This window comes from Loxodonta africana, chromosome 16 (assembly GCF_030014295.1).
Source record: "Loxodonta africana isolate mLoxAfr1 chromosome 16, mLoxAfr1.hap2, whole genome shotgun sequence".
NCBI lineage: Eukaryota > Metazoa > Chordata > Mammalia > Proboscidea > Elephantidae > Loxodonta > Loxodonta africana.
Window position 1 is genome coordinate 66,223,999 of NC_087357.1, and position 26,818 is coordinate 66,250,816.

The following is a 26,818-nucleotide window of genomic DNA, read 5'->3' on the forward strand; positions in this document are numbered from 1 at the left end:
CTATTAGAGAAATGCAAATAAAAGCCCATAAATAGGTAACTAATCCCCAGAAGTCCCATAATAGTGATTCTCTTAGGGAGTGTGGGATAGAGAGTTTTGTTTTGTTTTCTGACAAAGGGCATGGGGATACTTCTGGGTCGATAGAAACATTCATTCAATATCTCAACGTGGGTGATAGAAACGCATCACATATATATGTTAACATATATATAGTACCTACATGCTCGGTTTCACACATTGGGCAACTCCGTCTTCCCACCTTGGCAAAAAAACTGGAGGTGTTCTCTCTAGAGAATATAAAACAGAATCTCTGTACTCGAGGGCACTAAGCACAGATGAGGTAGGGAGGCCTTACTGAAGACTGGGGGATTAAGCCATTTTAAGAATGCCAACTGCTGTCCCCACCCACATCCCCAGCCAAGTCCTTTTTTCTCATTTGGCTCCTTGAACTGAAAACTTACCCTCATGTCTCATTGGCCTAAGTTGTATCACATGCTCATTCCTAAACCAATGATCAGGCCCGGGGACGAGGTAGTATGATTGGCTGAGGAACACACTCTTAACTACTGCCACCAGGGTTTCCAGGGAAGGGGTAGGGGAGCTAAAAAAAAAAAAAAGATCAGGACAGCCTTGAAGTTTGTCATCACCATCATCCCCCTCACCACACATTTATCATGTGTGCATGCTTCGCAGACTTGATTGTGTTACCTATTGGACCAAAACAAACATGATTCCTGCAGCCATTATTCCTGGCAGCTCTTCCCACTGTCAGAATCCTTGGTCGGCTCATGCAGCCCCATTGCAGTGACCAGGCCTCCAGTCATCTCCACAGTACAGCTTCCCTTGTTTAGGATCCAAATCCCTAGGAGGTAGTTTCTAATTTGGCTGAACCTGAGTCAAAGTCACATACCGACTCCCAGATTTGCAGGAAGAAGTAGCCTCTGGCTCCTCTGGCTTCCAAGATGTAAGTTGGGAGCTACCTCCTGAGGCTACTGTCAATGAGCATTTCCCAAAAGGCAGCCCAAGGGGCTAAGAGGATGGTGTTTGGATGCTGCACAACCCCAAACAACAGATGTTCTTTACAACAGCAACAAATAAATCCTGAAATGATCTACCTTGAGCTAAATACCTGATATACTCGCCCTGCTGTTTAACTATCTTTGAGCTTACCTCATGCCTTTTCACTGGGCTGTCTCATTTCTTTCTGTGCTCCAACAACACCTAACACAGGGGTGTAAATCCTCTTGCTGTAGTAATTCAGCACAGAGAGTTGTTCCCCGGCCCTAAGAGCTCACAATCCCTCCTGCACCTGATGCTCTCTGGTACAAACGCCTGATGTGCGATTTTGACGCTCTCTGCTCTAAGCCCCATCCCATCCATCGATGGTCTCTGTTCTGGCAGTTCCTATGGGTGTAAAAATATGACTAGAGAGGCCATTAACCAAAAAGCCAGTTGCTGTCAAATTGATTCTGACTCATAGCGACCCCATGTGTGTCAGAGTAGAACTGTGTTCCATAGAGTTTCCAATGGAGAATTTTTTGGAAGTAGATTGCTGGGTCTTTCTTCTGAGGTGCCACTAGGTGATCGTGAACCTACAATCTTTCAGTTAGCAGTCAAGGGTGCCAACCATTTGTAGGGTCTCTGGAGAGAATCATACTTCCCCTTTAACAGAACCTCACTGGAGAGCTGTAGACTTTTTAATGTAGGGATCAGTTCCTGCTGGAAAAGGCTACAATATCAATTTGGAGTGAATAACGCCACTGAATCAACTCCCTAATATTTCATTAAAATAAAGTTTGTTTTGGTTCCCCTAAAACCAAGTATTTTTTATCTTGCAGTTCTCAGCAGCCCGATTTGTTCTGCATATGGTTGCATGCTTAATTAGTGATCCTTCTGTACTGTCTGCAATTAGTGTTGCGATGATTAATAAAATAACTCTTTAAAGCTCCATTTAGCCAGCAGAACTGCACAATCAGGTCTAATTAATTCATCATTAATAAATCATGGCTGATTAACAAATCTGTTGATTACCAACACATTACTGCAGCTCCCACCTGAGCACAGCTGATTTTTCTATGCTGAACAGAACTGGAAGCTAATGAAAAAAAGAAAAAAGTTTTCCCAAAACTGCACTAAGCAGCAAGTATATTGGTATAAAAAAAAAAAAAAAAAAAAAAAACCCTATAGTCAGGGAGATTTTCAGGCAACGCACATTTAAAAGTTACCAAGCTGCATAGCCAACTGTCACTTGGGAAGGAAGAAAATGGGGGCCAGGGGCCTAAATCTGTAAGCCTGGATACTAGACCCATACAGGCCACCGTGGAGTGTATTCCTACTCATAGTGACCCAAAAGGACAAAGTAGAATCGCCCCATAGGGTTTCCTAGGAGCAGCTGGTGGATTCGAACTGCCAGCCATAGCTCTTAACTACTGCACCACCAGGGCTCCTCCTAAACACCAAACCAAAAGCACCACCAGGGCTCCTCCTGAACATCAAACCAAAAAAAAAACAAACCAAACCCGTTGCCATCCAGTTGATGGCAACTCATAGCTACCCTATAGAATAGAGTAGAACTGCCCTATAGGGTCTGCCAAGGAGCATGCTAGCGGATTGGAACTGACAACGTTTGTGGTTAGCAGCCGTAGTTCTCAACTACTAGGCCACCAGGGTTTCCTCCTGAACACCCGTGCTTCTCAAACTTGAGCCTATATGAGAATCAGCTGGAGGGCTTGTTAAAGCACAGATTGCTGGGCCCCTTCCCGGAGACTCTGACGCCATAGGAGATTCTGACTCCATAGGTCTGGGGTGGGGCCTGAGAATTTGCATGTCTAACAAGCTCCCAGGAAACCCTGGTGGCATAGTGGTTAGGTACTACTAGGGCTGCTAACCAAACAGCCAGCGGTTGGAATCCACTAGACACTCCTTGGAGACTCTATGGGGCAGTTCTACTCTGTCCTATAGAGTAGCTATGAGTCGGACTCGATGGCAGCCATGGAGCACTGGTGGTGCAGTGGTTTTGAGAGCTATAGCTGCTAACCAAAATTTCGACAGTTGGAATCCACCAACCATTCCTTGGAAACCCTACGGGGCAGTTCTACTCTGTCCTATAGGGTTGTTATGAGTCGGAATCAACTCAACCAGATCGGGTCAATGAGCTCCCAAGTGATTCTGACGCTGCTGGTAAGGGTCACCTCTTGGAGAACTGCAGCTGTACCCTTTCTCATACACTGGGGATGACTCACAATTGCTGTGATTTCCAACTCCTTTCTATAGATTTTAATAGTTTTTTTTATTGTGCTTTAAGTGAAAGTTTACAAATCAAGTCAGTCTCTCATACAAAAATTTATATATGCCTTTCTGTACACTCCTAATTGCTCTCCCCCTAATGAGACAGCACACTCCTTGCCTCCACTTTCTCTTTTCGTGTCCGTTCTACCAGCTTCTGACCCCCTCTGCCCTCTCAGCTCTCCTCCAGATAGGATATGCCAACATAGTCTCAAGTGTCTCCTTGGTCCAAGAAGCTCATTCTTCACCAGCATCTTTTTCTATCCCATTGTCCAGTCCAATCCGTGCCGGAAGAGTTCACTTTGGGAATGGTTCCTGTCCTGGGTTGACAGAAGGTCTGGGGGCCGAGACCACCGGGGTCCTTCTAGTCTTAGTCAGACCAGTAAGTTTGGTCTTTTTACGAGAGTTTGGGGTCTGCATCCCATTGCTCTCCTGCTCCCTCAGGGGTTCTCTGTTATTGTATTTTAAAACCCAGTAATCATAAGTGATAACAATAATAAGCTTTTAGTATTATTTATCTGTCCGTAAACTAGACTGTGCGTTCAAGGATGCTGTCTTTTCTTTCTCTCTCTGCCCCTACGGCACCTAACAACTAGATGTAGAAACTCTACACAATACCCAGCCAGTCATGCCTTGTGTATTCCTCTCTGAATCTTTCCAAATCTTTTTCTAAGCTCTATCCTTCAACACTCCGACTATGCCATGGCACCCAGTGTCTGTGCCATAATCCACCTGCTGTTGAGTGAGCTTTGACTCATGGCAACCCTGTGTGTGTCAGAGTAGAGCTGTGCTCCATTGGGTTTTCAATGGCTGATCTTTGGGAAGTAGATTGCCAGGACTCTCTTCTGAGATGCTACTGGGTAGACTCAAAGCACCAACCTCTCAGTTGGCAGCCAAACACTTAACGCTATGCCATATGTAGGCTGTATTCACAGGCCAGGGCAAGTGCTCATTGTCTCTTCACGAAAGGACGAATCTGGTTTCCTCAGGGTGTGAGTACCTTGACAGCCCTATAAACTTATCTCTAATCTCCTTTGCAGCTTCCTCCCAACATGCAGCCCTCCATTCCGTCAGCTTCCAACAGGGTGCCTTATACACAGGAGGCAGAAAATACCACACTGCTTCTTAACAACCATGTCAGATTGCTCAACAGCAGATCTGACTCAGGCTGTGAATTCAGATCCCAGGTGGGCACCTAATGTACAGGATACATGCCATCAATAGTAAGGGGGATTGTTACCCCGGAAAGAACTTGGAAAGAGGCAAACAATCCACCCTCTAAAAGCTAAACCACAAAACAAAGCAAGTCAGAGAAGAGAAAAAACAGTCAGTAAAGCAATGGTTCTCAACCAGGGTGTCTCAGTCATCTGGTGCTGCTACAACAGAAATACCACAAATAGATGGCTCTAACAAAGAGAAATTTATTCTCTTACAGTCTAGGAGGCTAGAAGTCCAAATTCAGGGTGCCAGCTCCAGGCGAAGGCTTTCTCTGTTGGCTCTGGAGGAAGTCCTTGTCATCAATCTTCCCCTTATCTAGGAGCTTCTCAGAGCAGGGACCCTGGGTCCAAAGGACACACTATTCTCCTGGCTCTTATTTCTATAAGGTCCCCCTGTCTCTACTTGCTTCTCTCTTTTATATCTCAAAAGAGATTGACTCAGGATACAACCTAATCTTGTAGATTGAGTCCTGCCTCATTAATATAACTGCCTGTAATCCTGCCTCATTAACATCGTAGCGGTAGGATTTACAACACACAGGAAAATCACATCAGATGACAAAATGGAGGACAGTCATACAATATTGAGAATCATGGCCTAGCCAAGTTGATACACATTTTTGGAGGACACAATTCAATCCATAACATTCCACTCTTTGGCCCCCCAAAATTCATGTCCTTGCCAGGTGTGAAACACATTCACCCCATCGTACCACAGCAAAATCTTAAACCCAAGTCCAAAATCTCATCTTCTGAAAAAGTCTTCATCTGTGAAATCCAGAATACAAGTTATCTGCTTCCAAAGTGCAGTGGTAGAACAGGTACAAGCTAGGCATTTCCATTACAAATGGGAGAAATTGGAGGGAAAGAAGGCATAACAGGTGCCAAGCAAGTCAGCAGAACATATTACATCAGCTGTGAAGCCTTGAAAACAATCCTTTGTTCTTTGAGACCATTTTTACAATTGTCCTGCTCTCCAGACTCTAGGGTATAGGCCACACTCTCCAGATTCTGAGTGGAGGCCCCTCAGCCCTGGGCTTCAGCTCCACTTTCCAGGTCCACTAGAATGGCAACTCTGCTCCCTCAGCTTTGGCCAGCCCCATTCTCCTAGACCACCTGAGTGGCAACTCCATCCTTTGAGATCAAAGTAGATCTGCTTCCTGTGTTCCTTGTCTCTTCAGCTTCTGCTTCCTGGTTCCTTGGACTCTTGGGCCTCACCCCCCATGTCTGCCCTGCTGAGACAAGTGTTCCAAAGCTCTTTAGTTCCACTGATAAGTGCCTGGAGGCACCCCACTCTGCCAGGAAGCCTCCTTCACAAAGGCACTCAGCTCTCTTGCTCTGTGGGTTGGCTCTAGCACTGTCCCATGCTGGTCTCTTGGTTCTGCTGCTATCATTTCTCTGCTGCTGCTTCTCACCACCTGTGCAGTGCCCAGTGTAACAGCTCTCCTCAGTTCCTTCTGAACCCTCACCAGAATCGCCTTTGACATCCATAATTCCACCAGCAGTCTCTTCAAGGCAATCTGGGCATTTACCATTAGGCATTTTAAAATTCTTCCAGCCTGTATCCATTCACAGCTTCAAAACTACTTCCACATTTTGTGTATCTATTAGAGCAGCACTCCATTCTTCCGGTACCAAATTCTGTCTTAGTCATCTAGTGCTGCTATAACAGAAATACCACAAGTGCATGGATTTAATAAAGAGAAATTTATTCTCTCACAGTCTAAGAGACTGGAAGTCCAAATTCAGTGTGTCAGCTCCAGGGGAAGGCTTTCTCTCTCTGTTGGCTCCATAGGAAGGTCCTTGTCATCAATCCTCTCCTGGCCTAGGAGCTTCTCAGCACAAGAATCTCGGGTCCAAAGGAAGGACTCTGCTCCCAGCATTGCTTTCTTGGTGGTATGAGGTCCCCGTGTCTCTGCTTGCTTTTCTCTTTTATATCTCAAAAGAGGTTGATTGCTCTCTTTCGCCTTAGGCGCTGCCATGCCATCCAGACTGAGGAAGACCCGGAAACTTAGGGGCCACGTGAGCCATGGCCACGGCCGCATCGGCAAGCACTGGAAGCACCTAGGAGGCAGGGGTAATGCTGGTGGCATGCATCACCACAGGATCAACTTCGACAAACATCATCCAGGTTACTTTGGGAAGGTTGGTATGAGACATTACCACTTGAAGAGGAACCAGAGCTTCTGTCCTACTGTCAACCTCAATAAGTTGTGGACCTTAGTCAGTGAGCAGACAAGGGTAAGTGCTGCCAAAAATAAGACTGGAACTGCTCCCGTCATTGATGTGGTGTGATTGGGCTACTACAAAGTTCTGGGGAAGGGAAAGCTCCCAAAACAACCTGTCATCGTGAAGGCCAAATTCTTCAGCAGAAGAGCTGAGAAGATTAAGGGTGTTGGGGGTGCCTGTGTCCTGGTGGCTTGAAGCTACATGGAGGTTAATTAAATGTTAAATGCTTTTCCCTTACGTCTGAGTGTAGGTTCTTTGGTGTCATCTCTACTTCCCTACCTGTGTAGCTAATGCTGAGCACTGCCAGCATCAGGACCCCACCTAACAGATTCTAGGAGTATGGAGGCCTATGTTTCCCTGCTGACTTCCCTCAGAAACTGTATGGTAGGGATACACCAGTACTTTAGAGGCTTGGTCCATTACCTAACTTAACACATCCTTTCATTTATAAAGTGAAAATTACACCTGTTGATAATATATTATCTTCTGGTTGACCAAAAAAAAAAAGAGGTTGATTTAAGACCCAACCTAATCTTGTAGATTGAGTCCTGACTCATTAACATAACTGTCTCAAATCCTGGCTCATTAATATCACAGAGGTAGGATTTACAACGCATAGGATAATCACATCAGATGACAAAATGGTGGACAATCACATAATATTGGAAATCATAGCCTAGGCAAATTGACGCACATTTTTGGGGGACACAATTCAATTCATAACAGTATGCATATACCAAACAGGTTTCCAAATGGGAAAAAAATTGCTCCGATTCTAATTCATTCTGTCTTAGGCTGGGTTCTCTAGAGAAACAAAACCAGTAAAGTGTATAAATATATATATATGTATAAAGAGACATATCAAAGAAACAGCTCACTTGATAGTAGAGGCTGGAATGTCCCAAGTTCATGGATCAGGATAGAGGCTTCTCCTGATTCACGTAGCTGTAGGGGCTGGCAAACCCAAGATCAGTAGGTTGGAGAGCACTGCTATTGCTCAAGGGCTGTGAAGATTGATGAACCCCAAGATTGGCAGATAAGCTGATAGCTCAAGTCCTAAGAACCGGAGGTCAGATGAACAGTAGACAGCTGCACGATCCAGAAAGGGCAAAAGCCAGAGCATCTGCTTATATTCAGATGTAGTACACACCTCCAAGGAAACTCTCTTTCAACTGATTGATTACTCATAGCAGATTCCATCATGGGAGTGATCACATGTAAACACTGAGAATCATGGCCCAGCCAAGTTGACACACAACGTTAACCATCACAGTCTACCTCTTGTCAACTTGGCACCTGTATACATCTCCCCAAACTATACTTAATCTCTGAATAAAGACCATTACAAAGTCACCTGGAGCAACAGAGGAAGAAGGAGAGTCACCAATAGAAGGAGGATATGGAATGTGTGGCTAATTGCCTCCATAAATACTGCCTCCTTTGCCATGAGACCAGAAGAACTGGATGGTGCTCAACTATCATTACTGAACATTTTGATTAAAGATTCTATAGCAGAATACGGATCAAAAGGGGGAAAGTGTAGGATAGAATTTAAAATTCTCATGAAATTCAGACTTCCTGGAACCATGAAGGCTAGATGAACCCCTGAAACTACTGCCCTGAGATAATCTTTAAACTTAAACCAAAAATATTCCTTGAAGTTTTCTTGAAACCAAACAATAGTTTAGCTTAACTAGCAAAAAAAAGGTCTGCCTTGAGCATTACACTCTTTTAAGAACTATCTATATGGGATCAAAGTGACAATAGCAATTTGAAAGATTAGATAGGAATCTTAGGGGGCAGTGAGTTAATGTTAATGAGGGAGGAACAACTCAGGAAAGGAGGGTGAGAATGGTTGCACAACTCGAAGAATATAATCAATGCCACTGATTGTACACGTAGAAACTGTTGAATTGGTGTATGTTTTGCTGTGTATGTTCTCAACAATAACAACAAAATAAAATTAAAAAAAAAAGAACTTAGCACATTTGGGAAAGAAAATTCAGGCCCTTCAGACTATGCATTTATATAAAACGACTCATGCAATTCAGTCCCAGGTTCAGAAATCCTCATACTTTGTGAAAACCCTCCAGTCATGTCCTGCTGATGTGTTACAGTGAGTTGTGAAGTGTGTGTGGGGAAGGGTGCTCATTTGTTATTAAGATAAGGACTGAAGCTGGTACAATATTTACTTCACTGTAAATTAGGGGAAACATGAGATTCCTGTTATAATAAACTTTTACACACTTTACACACTTTAGCAAAAATAAATAAAAACAGGAAACATGGTAGCAATTAAGGTGAAAAAATTTGATGTACTCTATAGCAATTTTTGATTGGCTTGTAGTTTTAGAGATGGCTGGAAATTGCCATCAATGAGATTACCGGAAATGAACACTCTTACTGACTTGCAAAAGTCCCTACCTGAAAGTCAACTATAGCTATTCAGTATTACAGATTTAAGTGAACCCAAAGCTGTTAAAACGCATTTTATTGAAGAGAACAATTTAAGTTACCACATATCAGAAAAAAGGTTAAAATATTACATTACTTTCAATGTTTAATAACACAGGAAGTAGTTTAAAGTACATACTCTTTTTAATTTTGGGATTTTGTTCTGATTCTTAGTTATTGTCCATGAGTTCAACAATAAAATATTTTTTAGATACATTAATTTACCTTTAATCATATCACTCTATGCATGAACTACTTTCGCTTTTCTATCCTTGTCCATACACATTCGTAATTCTTCATGGATGTATAATGATGGTAACATTTTGTAGCTCACTCTGTTAGTATTATATCATTAAATATTTTTCTATATTTCCACAGAGTTTACTGGGTCTTCTTAATGGATGCAAAATATTCTATCAGGTACTTGCACCTAAATTTAAACGGTTTAATCTCACTCATAAACTTATTCCTCATTCTCTGATTGGTTGTCATAATCAAACAAAGTGATGACATTATTTTTGATACTGGTCACTTACATTTTAAATACATTCACAGGAACAGCCAAAACTCCTCTAATTAATTAGTCAGGAAGCATTCTTACGTCTCCACTAGTACATCTTTATTTCTGTATTTATAATGTAAAAATTAACTGGACTACAAAGCAAGTTTGCTAAAGGCAGCCTGTTACTTTTTTTTTTTTTTTTTTTTGCAGAAAATACTTAGTCTTTAAAGATAGCAGCACCTGAGCTGGAGCCTCTTTTTTTTTTTAAATCTATTAGATGAAGTTTATTTGGGCACAAGATTCACAAATCAGATAGCACCGAAGCACATGTGGAAAGGTACTTCACCCAGTATCATCAGTAAATGGCTTTTTTTTTTTTTTAATTGTACTTTAGATGAAGGTTTAATGAACAAACTGACTTCTCATTAAACAGCACACATATTGTTTTATGACATTGGTTAACAACCCCATGACATGTCAACGCTCTCCCTTCTCAAACTTGGATTCCCTATTACCAGCTTTCCTGTCCCCTCCTGCCTTCTAGTCCTTGCTCCTTGGCTGGTGTGCTCCTTTAGTCTTGTTCTATGGGCCTGTCTAACCTTTGGCTGAAGGGTGAACCTCAGGACCAACTGCACTACTGATCTAAAAGGGTGTCTGGGGGCCATACTCTTGGGGTATCTCCAGTCTGTCAGGCCAGTAAGTCTGGTTTTTTTGTGTGAGTTAGAATTTTGTTCTACATTTTTCTCCAGCTCTGTCCAGGACCCTCTATTGTGATCCCTGTCAGAGCAGTCCGTGGTGGTAGCTGGGTACCATCTAGTTGTACTGGACTCAGTCTGGTGGAGGCCGTGGTAGTTGTGGTCCGTTAGTCCTTTGGACTAATCTTTCCCTTATGTCTTTAGTTTTCTTCATTCTTCCTTGCTCCCAAAGGGGTGAGACCAGTGGAGTATCTTAGATGGCTACTCACATATTTTTAGGACCCTAGACCCTACTCACCAAAGTAGAATGTAGAACATTTTCTTTATAAACCGTTATGCCAATTGAGCTAGATGTTCCCCAAGGCCATGGTCCCTACAGCCCTCAGCCCAGCAATTCAGTCCCTCAGGGAGTTTAGATGAGTCTATGGAGCTTCCATGACTTTGCCTTGTGCAAGTTGTGCTGGCTTCCCCAGTATTGTGTACTGTCTTACCCTTCACCAAAGTTACCACTTATCTATTGACTTTTTAGTGTTTTTCCATCCCTACCCCACCCCTTCCTCGTAATCATCAAAGATCGTTTCTTTTTGTGTATAAACCTTTTCTTCAGTTTTTATAGTACTGGTCTCATACAGTATTTGTCCTTTTGTGATTGGCTTATTTCAGTCAGCATAATGCCGTCTAGATTCATCTATGTCATGAGATGCTTCTCAGATTCATCATTGTTCTTTACCACGACGCAGTACCCATTGTGTGTATGTACCATAGTTTGTTTATCCATTTATCTGTTGATGGGCATCTAGGTTGTTTCCATCTTTTTGCTATTGTGAACAATGCTGCAATGAACATTCAGGTGCATATGTCTATTCATGTGACGGCTTTTCTTTCTCTAGGATATATTCCTAGGGGTGGGATTGCTGGATTGTATGGTACTTCTATTTCTAGCTTTCTAAGGAAGCACCATATCGTTTTCCAAAATGGTTGTACCATTTTGCATTCCAACCAGCAGTGCATAAGAGTTCCAATCTCCTCAAAGCCTCTTCAACATTTGTTATTTTCTGCTTTTTCGATTTGTGCCAGTAATGCCGGGGTGAGATGGCATCTCATTGTGGTATTGATTTGCATTTCTCTAATGGCTAGTGATGGAGAGCATTTCCTCATGAGCCTATTGGCCACTTGAATGTCTTCTTTGGTGAAGTGTCTGTTCATTTCCCTGCCCATTTTTTAATTGGATTATTTGTCTCTTTGTTGTAGAGGTGTTGGATTTTCCTATAAATTTTAGAGATTAGACCTTTGTCAGATTTGTAATAGCCAATTTTTTCCCCCCAGTCTGTAGGTTCTCTTTTCACTCTTGGTTCAGCTGGAGTATCTTTAGGCTGTCAGCGTGCCCTCCAAAACAATAGCAGCACCTCCCCTAATGTCAACCCGTCCATCAGCACGCACTGAAATCATCAGTTCTCCTCCTCGATGAGAACACTGAAAGGCTAGAGAAAGCAGAAAACAAGGCACAAATGGAGATCATTTCCCCTTTTTAATCAACAGAACAGAGTGAGACCTATTATTACAAGCCCTAGAGTCCTCCAAGGTCAGTTTAAGAATAAATTGGTTCATCTGTTTATGGTACTGCCCACCCCCATTCTGCCGAGGGAGGACTGAGAGGGGCACAAATGCAATCTGGTCTGCAAAGTACACAGCTCTTTATCTTCCCTTCCTCAGCCTTCTCCCTGGCTATTTCCTCTACCACCTCTGGTGCTGTTCCAGACACAACCCACGTACAGCTGGCTCCCCAGCTCTCTCTAGGAGGAAGCAAGTGTGTGCGGAAAGATCGAGCCACCGACTAGACATCTCAGAAGTGAAGCAGGGTGGTCTGAGCCCTCCTGACAAGGTCTCATCTTCCCAGCTCTGAATACATACGATGCTGCCATTTGCCTGGTGCTGCCGATATGGTGGAAGATAAGACAGAGGATTCCTTCCCTCATAATATCATCAGGCCACCCAGTGGGCCAGGGCAACAAAAAAGGCAAGGTCCCCGCCTTCCTGAGCTCAGTGCCTGGGGGAGTAATTAGGCTCATCAAGGAAAGAGACAGCCATGCTGCTATCCCCAAATCAAGGCCTCAGAGACCTAACCCTCCCACTAAGAGCCCCATCTTCTAGGGTCAGACTTCTACTCTGATAATCAGGACAGTGTAGCTCTACTGACTGCAATCCGGTATGTGTGTCCCTGAGCAATATTTTAATCACCAGGGGACTTGATTCCAAAGTAATTTGTTTGATTTTATCCCGTAACTAGCAATGTCAGTAAGGAACCTTGATGATCATCAGTGACCATCCAGTCTCAATCTACCACGCTATAAATAACTTCTTTCGGCATGTCATCGGTGTTACCTGCCATCAAGTCAGCCCCTAACTCATGGCAACCCCACGGACAATGGAACAAAGTGTTGCCCGGTCCTGTACCATCCCCATGAATGGTTGCGGATCAAACCTTTGTGATCCATAGGGTTTTTATTGGCTGATTTTCAGATCACCAGGCCTTTCTTCCTAGTCCATCTTAGTTTGGACGCTCCACTGAAACCTGTTCAGCACTATAGCAACACGCAAGCCTCCAGTGACAGACAGAAGGCAGCTGCACATGAGGTGCATTGGCTTGGAATCAAACAGGGTCTCCTGCATGCAAGGTGAGAATTCTACCATTAAACCACCAATGCCCCCACTCTCTGGGCCATATAGCTAGTTAATTTATTCAGTGAGAATTTATTGGTCACTTACTGTATTAGAAGGGTCTGTGGAGGGTAGGTATAGAGAACGGAAGATGTTCTGGGTAGAGGGTTAAGGGTAAAGGAATTTAAAAATCTTTCATTTTCATGTGACTTATACATGGCATTTCATTACATTTTCAAATGGATAGAAAATAGGCAAAGGAACACCAGCTTAAAGTTGCTGTTGTTGTATGCCATCAAGTTGATTCTGACTCATAGCAACCCCATGTGATGAGTAGAACTGCCCCACAGGGTTTTCTTAGCTGTGATCATTATATAAGCAGATCATCAGATCTTTCTCCCTCAGGCCCACCGGGTAGGTTGGAACTGCCAACCTGCCGGTTAGCAGCCGAGCACTTAACCATTGTGCCACCAGGGCTCCTAAGCTTAAAGTTCGGCAAAAGAAAAAGAAATTAGACAAAAACGATCCTACCACGCATCTCTTTCTTCCCCAGTTGCTGGGACCAGTAGCTGCTGAGAACAGTATGTGTAGACCCTTCAAAGAAGCGAAAAGTTACCAATCAATCCCAAAGAAAAAGGTGGGGGCTTTGTGGTAAATTTATAAGCAGTTACGATCTATCACGTAAAATAATCCCAGCTTGACTGAGCCTTCGATAACCTAATCATGACACTGGCCATAGCCAAAGCAAAGATGGTAGAATTAGCAGGTAGAAAGATAGACACAGAATTCATGGATAAACTCCTCCAAATTACGTCTCCGATATGTCTGACGCTTTCTGAAGGCTGAATTAAACTACAGGTGAGTCTTGTTGACTAGCTCATTGTCAGCCCGTGGTGGGGAGATCAAGGGTTTCACATAGATGCTTCTACTTCTTTTGAGATAAAATATGTCTTTCCCTCTAGGGAGCATGTGCAAGGAAAGGTGCGAACTCTGATACAAGGTCTAATTCTCCACCAAGCCAATATTGCCTGACTTCTAAATTTTCCTTTAAGTGAGGTGTTTCTTTGCATGATCGTGCCCTAGGTTTATATCACAGAATATATTTTTAAATGAAGAAACAAAATGGAAGTAATAACTGATAGAAAAGTCTTTGAGGGTGAAAGGATGGGGAAGAAAAGGCCCCATCCTCCAGGAAAACGTATGAAATGTTATGGGAGATTCAAGGAGAGTGGCCACTGTCCCGGTTTGCCCAGGGCTGTGCTGGTTTTAGCACTGAAGGTCCTGCATCCTGAGACACACCCCTCAGTCCTGGGAAAACTGGGGTGGTTGGTCACTGCTGTCCAAAGGTCTTATGCGCTAGAAAAATATTATTATAGGAAAAAAACTTGCCTTCTGTGCCAATTAAAATCTTTGGGAAGCAGCTATGCATATGCAAATGTGCTCAGAACTTCTCTTCGTGGGGCAGGGTTGAGTTGGACTGTCTGGATATCTTTGGGCATTTTCCTGAGTCTTTAAAAGTGCTCACTTGCTGAGCTTGGCATTTCACATGTTTTGTTCCTCAGCGAGTAAGTCAAGGTCCTGAAGTCATCTGACCAGATCTGGAGCCTCCTGAAGCCTCTTCCCCAGCCCTGCTGCCATCCAGCCCTCCAGCCCCTTCTTCAAGCACCCTCGCCCTGTTGCTGCTTGGCCTGCTGCTCTGAAAGATGGTGAAATTGGAGGCTTGACATTGCTGCCCATCTTTGATTTCATCCCTCTGCTTCAAACTGGTAGAAGATCCCCAATACCCACTTCCCAAACCCACCCCACCCCACTTTAGAGGCAAGCCCAGGAAAGGAGGAGAGGAAAGGAACACTATTCCTGTTCCTCTTTCCCACCTACAACCCAGGAGCTTATCCTTCACAAACCAAACCTTATCAAGATGTCAGAGATGCCACAAGTGATGTGACAATGACAGGCCTGTCATTGAAAAGGACAAAAGGTTTGGGGAATCTATTGGAATCAGCCTCTGAATTTTGCAAATTACAAATCTGGAGGGTGTTAAATCAGGTAGTCAATTTCATTGTTATCATTAAAATAGCTAATAGTTTATGGGGGAGGGGGAGGACACAATGCTTAGGGGGCACTGAGCTTCTGTCAAGGGTGACGGTTGAAAAAAAGGATATAGCTAATAGTTATCAGGTATTTCCCATGTGTCAGGCACTTAACATGCACTGTGTTGACATAACCCTGTGAGGTCATAGCTCTCTATTACAGGAGGGAGGACTGAGACTAAAAAGTTAAGTAACTTGCCCACGGTCAAGAGCTAGAAAGCTAGGATGGAAACCCAGGCTGCCTGACAGTAAGCTTTAACCCTGCTCCACTGCCTCCTTTCACTCTGTGTTTTTCATGTGAGACTTCAGTGAAGGGGATGTGGAGGAGAAAGAAGCAAAGGCAGCTCAAAACCCAAGCAACCTGAAAAGTCACTTGAAGGGCACTTAAATCGCTGTGTGTCACCCTCCTCCACCATTGTTTAACCCTTCTCTGAACCCAAGTAAAACTGTACCTGTAACAGGGTCTTCAGCCACACCAACCCATGGTGCAAAATATCTGGAGTAAAAGTCAAACGCTTGACTCTGCCCACCAGGCTCTCCTTTAAGGGTGAGAATGAGTCCTTTCACCTTCCCTGTGTTTTCAACTTGCAGCAGATCCTGTGTGTTCACCATCAGGCCCTCCAGAAACGACCTTGTTTATAAATGGATGGATTAGGACAAACATATTTTACATACCACCCACTACACAGACTCTGTCAAACAGGCCAGGGTGCAGCTTCCCCTCAACAACTCAGCACGAGGGGAAGGAAGAGCGAGTGGTGATACCTTCCCACCAGGCGGAAGAAACTCTGTGCTGAGTAAATCATGATTTGGGTGGAAACAGCACAGCCAGACCACGCCCGAGCTATACACCTAGGTGCTCAGCCCTCCCAACGGTGCTTACAAGGCCAGAATCTTTTTACCTGTCATAAGTGTCACTGAGCCGGACAAGGAGATTCTGGGTATCTGGAGAATAACAGATCTCCTGGACCAGGGTGTCACGGATGGCAGTCTGTGGAGACAAACCAAAAACACCTCAGGAGCAGTCCTGGGACAAGCCGTTGATCCCCTGTAATGGGGAACAGCCCCTCATTGATCATCTGCTCTGTGCCAGGCACACCCATGGTCTCTAATCCCCTACAGTTTTAGTTCAATTCCGGGGCTCAGGATGTTGCCCAGGTGAAGCCAGTTTCCTGCCTACTAGAGGCCTCTGAGGGTCCCTGTTCAACTTACCCTCTGTAAGCCCCTCCTTTCCATTGCTCACAAATGCTTGCTACCTGCCTCAACACATACAAGTCCTTCAGGTGGATGTTTTCCCCACAGATGAGGAGAAAGAGAGTTACAGAAGCCCGGGGTCACTTATACACACACACACACGCATCTTGACCCAGGTCTGAGAGGCCCAGGAGCCTAAGTTCTGAATCACTATGACCTATTTGCTGTCTTTCAAGATGCGGCATCATATCCACGTCTTAGAGTTGTTGTGAGGACTAAATGAAATAATATACATAGACTATCGGCAGCAGCGACTAGAACATTCTACATGGCAAGGGCTCAGGGCAGCAGTTTGATTGGAAGTTGGAACTAGAGGACTCATCTCGATGCTTTGGTTGGCAAGCGCACTGCTTTCACTTAGATTGAATGTGGCAGGTCAAAAACATGCAACGTTTTCTAAAGATACCTTGGTTTGCCCTTTACTTAAGACTGCACACAGTCTTGCTCGTATCTAAGAATTTCGTTGGTCGGGGTCGGGGGTGGTGGTGCTGAAGAGGATTATGAGGGGACAAACGGCTCCAATGCCAGCCCTTGGTGGCACCCCCAGCTGTCGAGCAAAGCAGATGATAGTTAAGTGGCAGTTACATGGCAGACATTGGTGGCTTCAGGTGCTCTAATCCGTGTTAGGGACTTATATGCTCGAGCTCCCACAATCAAGACTCCCATTGCATTGAGCCATGCATGGCCTATGTGCCTCTGTGACTACAGCTGACGTGTAGAAATAGCCATATCCCCTGTGTTCTCCAGGTCTTTCTGTCTCTCTAATCCTACCCTTCTTACGGGCATTCTCATGTCAATTTCAAAGTTTAATTCTCATCTGGGAATCTTATTGCTAGCTCCTAGGGAGGAACACTAAATGACAACACTCACGATAAAGAACTCTTTATGATCCCATTTATCAAACGCCAACCTGAGGCTTAGGTTAGGTTACGTTCCTCCCACCATGAAAAAGGTCCACTGTAAGAATATCTTCCATTTCCTCACCAACGTGCTTAAAGTGGTTCATTTGTAAATTTGACTTGTCTTCTGAAATGCAAGCCATAGTGTAACATAGAGTCCCTCTGGCTTGTTTATATATTCCTTGAAAACTTAGAGCAAAACACTAAAAAGACTATAAAGGCCATAGCTGAAAAGTCACTGAGAAACACCCCAGTGGTGCCCACAGAAGGCCATTTTAGGAAATTGTCTTTTCTCACGACAGCCCTCGCCCTAGTCCTGACCTGGACTCTGCCTTCTCTGAACACTGAGCACCTGTCTGAGGGCTGCCCTGGCCCTCCAGAACCTCTGTGGGACAATGGTAGCACCTACCTCACGGGGAGACAGCAAGAATTAAATGGGATGATGCATGGAACACATAGCATTTGGTCTTGCACTGAGGGGTTCTCAAAAATATTCTCTATTATTAGTATTATCACTACCAGTACTATCATTATTATTAAGCTCCACCCCCAGAGAGGCACCATGAGGAGGCCAGGCTATGTATTTGGTCCCCTCTGTCTGCATACCCATGCTTTCCTTGTCTCCTCCACCAAAGCACAGCCCACCCCACCTCAGTCCTATCTGCCACTGTAATTGTGGACACTGGCAGCTCTACCTTGTTCATATTGATTTCATGGTAGGATCCTTTTCTGTCAGAAATCCCTAAGTCTCATACCCGAACTTGCATGGCCACGCGCCAGGCCATTCCTGGTCTCTTAGCTAGAACGGCATACAAATTCAACACCCTTTGATTGTCTGAAAGTTGGTCCCCTCCCAGAGAATTTTGTTTCCTGGAGATTTCCTACCCTATCTCTCTCTTCCTCTCATCTCCATCAGTTCTCCTTTCACTCTCAGCTTCCACACAGCAGTCTCTTCTCATTATCCTACCACAAAGGCTAATGTTGACAATTAGGAGTCAAAGAAACTGGTCAACCTTCTCACCAAATAGATTGAATATTAAAATTCAGGCCTGACCATCCACTGATCCCACCCTATCTGGAGCAAGGGAGAACGAAGAAAACCAAAGACACAAGGGAAAGATTAGTCCAAAGGACTAATGGACCACAACTACCACAGCCTCCACCAGACTGGGTTCAGCACAACTAGATGGTGCCCAGCTACCACCACTGACTGCTCTGATAGGGATCACAATAGAGGGTCCTGGACAGAGCTGGAGAAAAATGTAGAACAAAATCCTAACTGACAAAAAAAAAGACCAGACTTACTGACCTTACAGAGACTGGAGAAACCCTGAGAGTATGGCCCCGAACACCCTTTTAGCTCAATACTGAACTCACTTCTGAGGTTCACCCTTCAGCCAAAGATTAGACAGGCCCATAAAACGGAGCAATACTAAAGGGGCACACCAGCCCAGGGGCAAGGTCTAGAAGGCAGGAGACGATAGGAAATCTGGTAAGAGGTAACCCAAGGTTAAGAAGGGAGAGTGTTGACATGTCGTGGGGTTGGTAACCAATGTCAGAAAACAATATGTGCACTAATTGTTTAATGAGAAGCTAGTCGTTCTATAAACTTTCATCTGAAGTAAAATAATTTTAAAAAAGAAAAAAAAAACTCAGCCCTGAAATACACCATATACTACTCATCCACACTTAGGCTGGAACATTCATACTGGTAGGAGGCCTATGTTTTGGGATCCAGCGATACCAACTCTTTGTTTTCAAACAATAACAAATGACCATATCACATGAGCTCAGGTTTGATTTTTTTAACCAACCTTTATCAAGTCTTCTACTTCATGGAAGTCCTAAGTGGGGAAGAAATACAAAAGCATATTAAAACAGGCAAGTTGTTTGTTTTACACTCTTTATGGCAATAATTAGAAAGAGCTGACCTGGGGATGAGCTGGATAAAGAGGCAAGTCCAGGACAATCCCATCCTCTGCTCTTCTGGCCTTTAGCTCCCCACTCAGAGTGACAAAGGTCAGAGTGCTGTTCACATTCTCTGACCAAAAAAAAAAAGAGTCTTATTTTGTCAAGTAGAAAATTTTTTCAAAAAGGAATCAAGAAATAAGAAAATAAACTTTGTTACATATTTGTCTGTTTCAATCACCTTTACTTTGCCTTAGGTTTCTTGCACTGTGGTTCTTTCCTGTGATAGGGGCACAGGTTTGGTTTGCTGAGGTCTAGAGTGGAGAAAATCCTCTCTGGATTTGAACTTGAGAACCAGGAATGTAACTGATTGGACTTGGAATCATTCCACAAGGCTACAAATCCCATCTCCTTATGGCTTACAAACTGTGTCCTTAAGTAAGTTATTTAACCTCTTTAAGCCCCAATTTCCTCACCTATAAAATGGGGTTAATAATTAAACCTACCTCAGAGGGCTGTTATGTTTTCTAATGCATTTTTTTAAAATAGCCACCTACAATAACCATAGAGTTATAAACTCTACTAGTCTAGGATATGACAATGTGACAGCAAATACAGTAAGTTATGAACAACAGTACGATACGAAACAAATCAGGTTTACCCTAAGTAACTCAACCTAGACATAAAAATTTGATTTAAAATATGTTCCACAAATGCTGATATAATACCCTTTTGTGTTACTAATACAACTTGGGCCCTTATCTGACCTTAGTGAGTACATTTTTAGTGAAAACAAAGATTTGTGGCTTAATATCTTTCCCCTAAAATCTCTGATTGAAGTTCTCAAGGTTTCATTTTACTTGGATCCACAATCAACACCCATGGAAGCAGCAGTCAAGAAATCAAATGACACATTGCATTGGGCAAATCTGCTGCAAAAGACCTCTTTAAAGTGTCAAAAAGCAAAGATGTCACCTTGAAGACCAAGGTGTACCTGATCCAAGCCATGGTGTTCTCAATCATCGCATATGCATGTGAAAGCTGGGTATCGAATAAGGAAGACCGAAGAAGAATTGACGCCTTTGAATTGTGATGTTGGTGAAGAATATTGAGTATACCATGGACTGCCAAAAGAACGAACAAATCTGTCTTGGAAGAAGTACAAGCAGAATGCTCCTTAGAAGCAAGGATGGGGAGACTATGTCTCATATACTTTGGACATGTTATCAGGGGAGATACTTTGCTTGGTAAAGTAGAGAGTCAGCAAAAAAGAGGAAGATCCTCAACAAGATGGACTGACACAGTGGCTGCAACAATGGGCTCAAGCATAACAACAATTATGAGGATGGCAAACGACCAGGCAGGTCGTTCTGTTGTACATAGGGTCACTGTGAGTCAGAACCAACTCCATGACACCTAACAATAACAATAAAATTTCTGTAACATTTAACCATATCTCAAATATGAAGAAATCGGCATTGCTTATTAGTTGTCATTAGTATAAAACTTACATTATGAGATCTAAAGCTTAATAATCTTTGTTATTATATTTATAATTAGTATAAGACATTGTTATTTAAAAATAAAATTAAAAAAAAAAATTTTTTTTTCCTTACCTTATCTCGTCTAAACTTACCTCCACCTTGGGTCTTCATTGGGGGGCGGGAGGGTTATTCCAAACCTCAGAGACATTACAACCAATGTGGGACAACTAATGTGGGGCCCAGTTTTAGAAAGGCCCTCAATCCAACTTCAGTCAAGACCTATTTTTCAAGACTGAGTTCCTAACCAATATTTCAGGATGCTTTCTTGCTTTCACTCTTGTCACCTTATCCACAGAAACCAAAATTGTATTTTTAAGATGTATATTGGATTATATTATATCTTGGCCTTTAAAGAGCTTCAACAACTTCCCGTTGCACTTAGAATAAAATCCAAACTCCTACCATCATCTGCAATGCCCCTCATGAGGGGTCTCTGCCAAACTGCCCAACCTCATCTCCTGCCAATCAGTCTCTTGCTCAGGAATCTCCAGCCCCTCTGGTTATACAGGATATGCCTCAGGGCCTTTGCACGTGCTGCTGCCTCTGCCTGGAAGGCTCTTCCTCTCACTCTAGGTCTTTGCACAGATGCCTTCATCTTATTCTTCAGTCCAAAGGTCCCCTTCTCCACTGCGTACTGTTGTTCAGATTATTCCCCCCACCCCCGCAACCCTGTATCCCCCACCTCCTTACCCCCATATCCCCCACCCCCGTCCCCCTCAGGACCCAGACTAGGTGAGGTAAGCATGTCCCCTAAAGTGCAAAATTTAAGAAGGAATTCCTTTCGGGTACCAACCTGAGGCCTTGCTTGCCTCACCCTAGTCCTGTACCTGACCCTGCCACGGAGTATTGGTGGCTGACAGCTCTCAGCTGAGTCTTCTGGGAATTGCCCTGGGTCGAATAGAGCTACTTCTCCAAGATCCTGGCCCTTTCCGGGAGTAGGGGAAGAGCCCTCATCCAATGACTGATGGATGGACAGTATAAAGGCCCGTCCCTTTGCCCCTATTTGGAACAAAGCTGCTTGAAGGGCCTTCCCACCTTCAGAGCCCCCTGTGGATTTAGCCTAGGCCTTTCTCTGTTGCTGTTACTTTGCAGTTCAACTTCTCCCTCAGCTTTCTTTACTCCCCTACCAGTATTGGTCCCAAGAATATCCTCTGCAAAACTTTCTGCAAGCAAATCAAACGTGTCTCAGAGTCGGCTTCCTGGGGCAACCTGCTCTGCAACACCTTCCTGACCTGCTGTTAGCTGCTGTGGAGTCGCCCAGACTCACGGCATCCCAAAGGACCTCCTTTTCCAATTCTCCACTCCCTACAGTTATTCCCTGTCTTATCCTGTTTATTTTGTTGTTTAAATTTCTGTTTTTCGTCCACTCCTGTGTGTGGTTGCTCTGTCTCCCCTTCCAGGGCATTTCTAGGGCTCCCTCCTCTGCCCCATTCCCACAAGGCCCTGGCCTTTATGTATTGAGGTAAATGCAGCTCAGATGGAAACTAGTAGGACTGAGGTGCTGTAACAACTCCTCTTCACAAGGTACATGGGTAGAGTCAGGGCTCGTGAACCTTTAAAGTCAAAGGAAAGGGTCTCTTACTGTGGAGCTTCACTGTGGTGGGGACATATTTGCGGCAAAGCACGCCCTTTTGTCCCCTGGCCCCACATATCATATCACATATCATAGTGTCTATTCTGCCCCTCGGCACTCCCCTGCCATGTTTGTCACAGAGACCAGTGCCCCGTTTGCAATAAGGAACTGGGGCCATGGCTTGTCGGCGATGCCTGGCACCCACTTAGAAAGCCCAAAGTGTTGTTGAAGATTGTCCTTTTTGTTTCCGCACTGTGAATTGCATGAACCAAGCTCTGCAACATCTCAGACCAGTCACTTTGGTTCATCAGAAAGACTGTATGAAAATTTTAAAAAATATTTGCTGTTTGCTAAGGGATAGGTTTGTAAGAGAAAATCAGATTACTTATTTTGTGAAACAGCACAGCTGCAGAAGCCAGGGTAGCATGACCACAGAGAGGGACCTCGCTGGCCGGAGTAAACCACCTGAGTCCAAAACAGGAACCTTTGGAGGAGGAAAAGCCAAGGAGAGGTGAGATAATTCCCATGCAAGTAGGCTACACGCTTTTCATTTTCTTATTCTTTCCTAATTATCTCGCTAGCAGGATTAATAGTTTAAACCTGTTGTAAAAGGAGGTCCAAGGACTGGGCTGGCATCCTAGGGCTTCCCAGTGCTAGGTCTGAAGCTGAAACATTCAAACGAGCCAACACCTCCCCTCTTCCCTCCTCCCCCAAGAACTGAAAACCAAATGAGAATCTCCCCTCTACCTATTCCCTGCAGGCAAATCATAAATGGGCCTTTTCCTTAAATATCATTCCCTTATCTAAAAAGCAGGTCCCGGTGCAATTCAGGAATGTTAAAAAACGCTCATTTACTTTGTGTAAAGTTGTCATTTGGGTGCAGTTTTCGGATAAAAGCCGTTTCAGAGAGGTTCATTTCCCTTGCAATTTTTTGATGCATATCTTCATCCAATTTCTAAATCGGAAACAAAAGGCTATTAAAACTCCGGAAACACAAATCAAGCTTCCTTGGAAAGCAACTACCACTAATTAATAAAGCAATTTATTAATATTAAAAGTTACATGTTTAAAAGAAAATAATCGTCAAGGAATTCAAGGCACTTTAAGACTGGCCTTCCAAAATTCACGGGTAAGATAATCTGTGAAGAACTGTAGATGTACAAAGCCCCGTCAGACTCTGAAAAGTTGCCCGGCCTGGCCTCTGTCTTTTGTCTTTTTTCAGATGTTTACTCTACCTGAGAGTATCTACTCTCTTCTAAAAAGTCTCCACAAATGGAATCTCCAGCCTCCCTTTCTGTTGAACGTGTTGGATAAAGAAATGTTCAGCACTCACCTTGGGCAGGCTGGACTGCTCTTCAGCACCCACTTTGTATGGTCCACTCCTTTTCACCAGTCAGGCCTCTGGTCAGAGGGTACCTCCTCGCAGAAGCCTTCCCAAACTACTCTGTTCAAAGGTGTTGTCTCCTCCCCAACATTACCAGTTGCTCTGGAGTCGATTCCAACTCATGGTGGCCTCATGTGTGTCGAGTATGTGCTCCATAGAGTTTTCGGTGATTGATATTTTAGAAGTGGATTGCCAGGCCTTTCTTCTGACGTGCCTCTGGGTGGACTCGAACCTCCAGCCTTTTGGTCAGCAGCTGAGCACATTAACCATTTGCACCACCCAGGGACTCCCCCCAGTACTTAGACCATCTGGAATTACCTGGTGTGTCTCTTAAAGGTCTATCCCTAAGCTCTATGAGGGCACAGACTGTGCTTTGTCCTTAGCCTAGAACAATGCCTAATACTCGTCCCAGGGTGGGAGGAGCTCAATAAACATTTGCGGAATGAATAAATACATTAGCCCACTTAATCTCTTTTTAAAAAAACCCTCAAGATAAGCTGGGAACCATGGTCTCTGGGGACATCTAGCTCAGTTGGCAAAAAAAAGTTTATAAAGAAAATGTCCTGCATCCTACTTTGGTGAGTAGCTCTGGAGTCTTAAAAGCTTGTGAGTGACCATTTAAGATACTCCACAGGTCCTACCCCATCTGGAGCAAGGAAGAATGAGGAAAACCAAAGACACAAGGGAAAGATTAGTCCAAGGACTAATGGTCCACGACTACCACAGCCTCCACCAGACTGAGTCCAGCACAACTAGATGGTGCCCGGCTACCACCACTGACTGCTCTGGCAGGGATCACAATAGAAAGTCGCAGACAGAGCTGCAGAAAAATGTAGAACAAAATTCTAATTCACACAAAAAGACCAGACTTACTGGTCTGACAGAGGCTGCAGAAACCCTGAGAGTATTGCCCCTAGATACCCTTTTAACTCAATACTGAAGTCACTCCTGAGGTTTACCCTTCAGCCAAAGATTAGACAGGCCCATAAAACAAAATGAGACTAAAGGGGTACACCAACCCAGGGGTAAGGACAAGAAGGCAGGAGGGGACAGGAAAGTCGGTAAAGGGGAACTCAAGGTTGAGAAGGGGAGAGTGTTGACACGTCATGGGGTTGGCAACCAATGTCACAAAACAATACGTGTATTAATTGTTTAATGAGAAACTAATTTGCTCTGTAAGCCTTCATCTAAAGCATTAAAAAAAAGAAAAAAAAACCTCAAGATAGGTATTTCAACTCCTTACAGTTGAAAAAATTAAACTCAGAGAGGTCAGGTAAGATCCTGAAATCATGACATGTCTCAAAAACGGCACAGCGATTAAGAATGTGGGCTTTACAAATGTGGGAGAATGGTAACAACGAGTGAACCTAGAGAAAAGGTATATGGGTGTTCATTGTACCATTTTTAAAATTTTTCTATTGTTTTTAATTTTTCAAAATAAAATGTTAAAAAAAAAATAGCAATAATGTGAGCTTTGAAAACAGAATTGGATTTGTTTCCTAGGTCAATCCCTAGTAGCAGTGCAAGAGAAGGCAAGTCACTTAATCTCAAAGAGCCTCAGTTTCCACACTTTTAAAATGGGGGTGACAGTACTCACGATATATGCGTATAAGCATGTATATGTATACGATGGTTCCTGGATGGCCCAAAAGCTTGCGCTTGACTGCTAACCTAAAGGTTGAAGCTTTGAACCCAGCCCAAGGTACCAGTACTGTGGAAGAAAAGGCCTGACGATCTGCTTCTGTTAATATTACGGTCAAGAAAATCCTAGGGAGCAATTTTACTCTATAACACACGGAGTCGCCATGAGTTGAAATAGACTCATCAGCAACTAACAACAATTATACACACACTTGGGTTAACGCAAGAAAAAAGTTGGTTCATAAATATGAGTTGAAGGATGAGCTTTCCTTTTGAAAATGAAAATCAATTTTTGAATCAACAATAATTCAAAAGAAGTCTCAAGAACAATGCATTTCGCTTTGGCCAGACATATTATTCCCGAGCTTCTGATACCCACGGGGAGACAAAAATTATAACTTTATACTAATAAATTCATAATTCACTCCTCTCAGTTATGCAAGTTACACACCCTTTGTCTTTTAGGTGATTCAAATAGTTTTGAAACTCTTTCCGTATAATTGTATGAGGTATGAAACAATGGTTATCGTGAAAAATCGATCGTGATTTTTAAACTATGTAAAAATCCTAGCACAAGGCTTAATCAAGCTTTTCTTAAAGGAGATTTGTATTCAAAACCTACAGAAACTCGTAGTCCTACAGAAAGAGAAATCACTCAACACACTGATACTTACTTTGTGAAAACCTAAATGTAGCACAGTGGGTTTTTTACTTCACGTTTTTCTTTCACAAGATTAAACCCAGTAATGCATGTAAAGTGCTAATCACAGTGCTCAGTACGTAGTGAGTACTTGACAAACATTAGCTTTGGATTCTGAGTGGCTCCAAGCCCATGTTTTACCTGCCGCGCTACGCTGCCTCCCCGTAACAAACACAAACTAATACTGTTCCTTTAACACACCGCAGTAGGAAAACCAATGTCTAGCGATTAAAATGCACTCCCAGGAGGTTTCTGAGGGAACGCAGCCACCAGTCAGCTAGTAAGTGCTGTGCTAACCCTTGCGGTTGTAGAACGTTAGGACTCAAAGTGTGATCCCTGGGCCAGGGACATTGGTATCACCTAAGAATCTGTAAGAAATGCGGAGCCTCAGGCCCCACCCTGGATCTCCTGAATCAGAATCTCCTTTTAACCAGATCCCCACGTGATTCGTATGCACATTAAATTGGTACACAACACATGGCCCTGCGTCCCAGAGGATTGGTATCTAGGTGGGGAGTCAAGACAGCCACAGACAGCAACGCTGAGCAATAACAGAAAGTACATAATTGAAATACCAAGAACATAAAATTGAGACTTAGACTACAAAATCTCTAAGACGTTAAAGATGGGGCCTTGTAATGGATCTAGAAAAGAAGTCAGGTTTTGGTGAGTTGAGCAGGAAATGGTGGGCTCAGAGTGTTGTCCTGGGGAAGCTTCTGGGCAAGGCGTTTGACCTTACTTGTGTTCTCCTCTTAAATCAGGGACTGAACTATAAAATCTCTGAC

General features: G+C 43.6%; 1 protein-coding gene and 1 pseudogene across 5 annotated transcripts in view; one reads left to right on the top strand and one right to left on the bottom strand.

Annotated features, from left to right (window-relative positions):
* Positions 1–2,672: 2,672 nt before the first annotated feature.
* Positions 2,673–26,818, bottom strand: part of PBLD (phenazine biosynthesis like protein domain containing) — a 53,995-nt gene continuing 29,849 nt past the window's right edge. For 3 of the 5 annotated variants that reach the window (XM_064269637.1, XM_003409293.4, XM_010589170.3), the window contains 8 exons: positions 23,164–23,263; positions 22,694–22,792; positions 19,215–19,324; positions 19,098–19,127; positions 16,033–16,121; positions 15,583–15,761; positions 13,572–13,634; positions 2,673–11,863 (listed from right to left, as the gene is read on the bottom strand). In XM_064269637.1, coding sequence (XP_064125707.1) covers positions 11,751–11,863; positions 13,572–13,634; positions 15,583–15,761; positions 16,033–16,121; positions 19,098–19,127; positions 19,215–19,324; positions 22,694–22,792; positions 23,164–23,248 — 768 coding nt within the window. In that variant the 5' untranslated portion in view covers positions 23,249–23,263 and the 3' untranslated portion in view covers positions 2,673–11,750. The remainder of the gene's footprint in view (positions 11,864–13,571; positions 13,635–15,582; positions 15,762–16,032; positions 16,122–19,097; positions 19,128–19,214; positions 19,325–22,693; positions 22,793–23,163; positions 23,264–26,818) is intronic. The other 2 variants (XM_023547004.2, XM_023547005.2) reach the window with 2 other exon arrangements.
* Positions 6,483–6,963, top strand: LOC100673666 (large ribosomal subunit protein uL15-like; annotated as a pseudogene).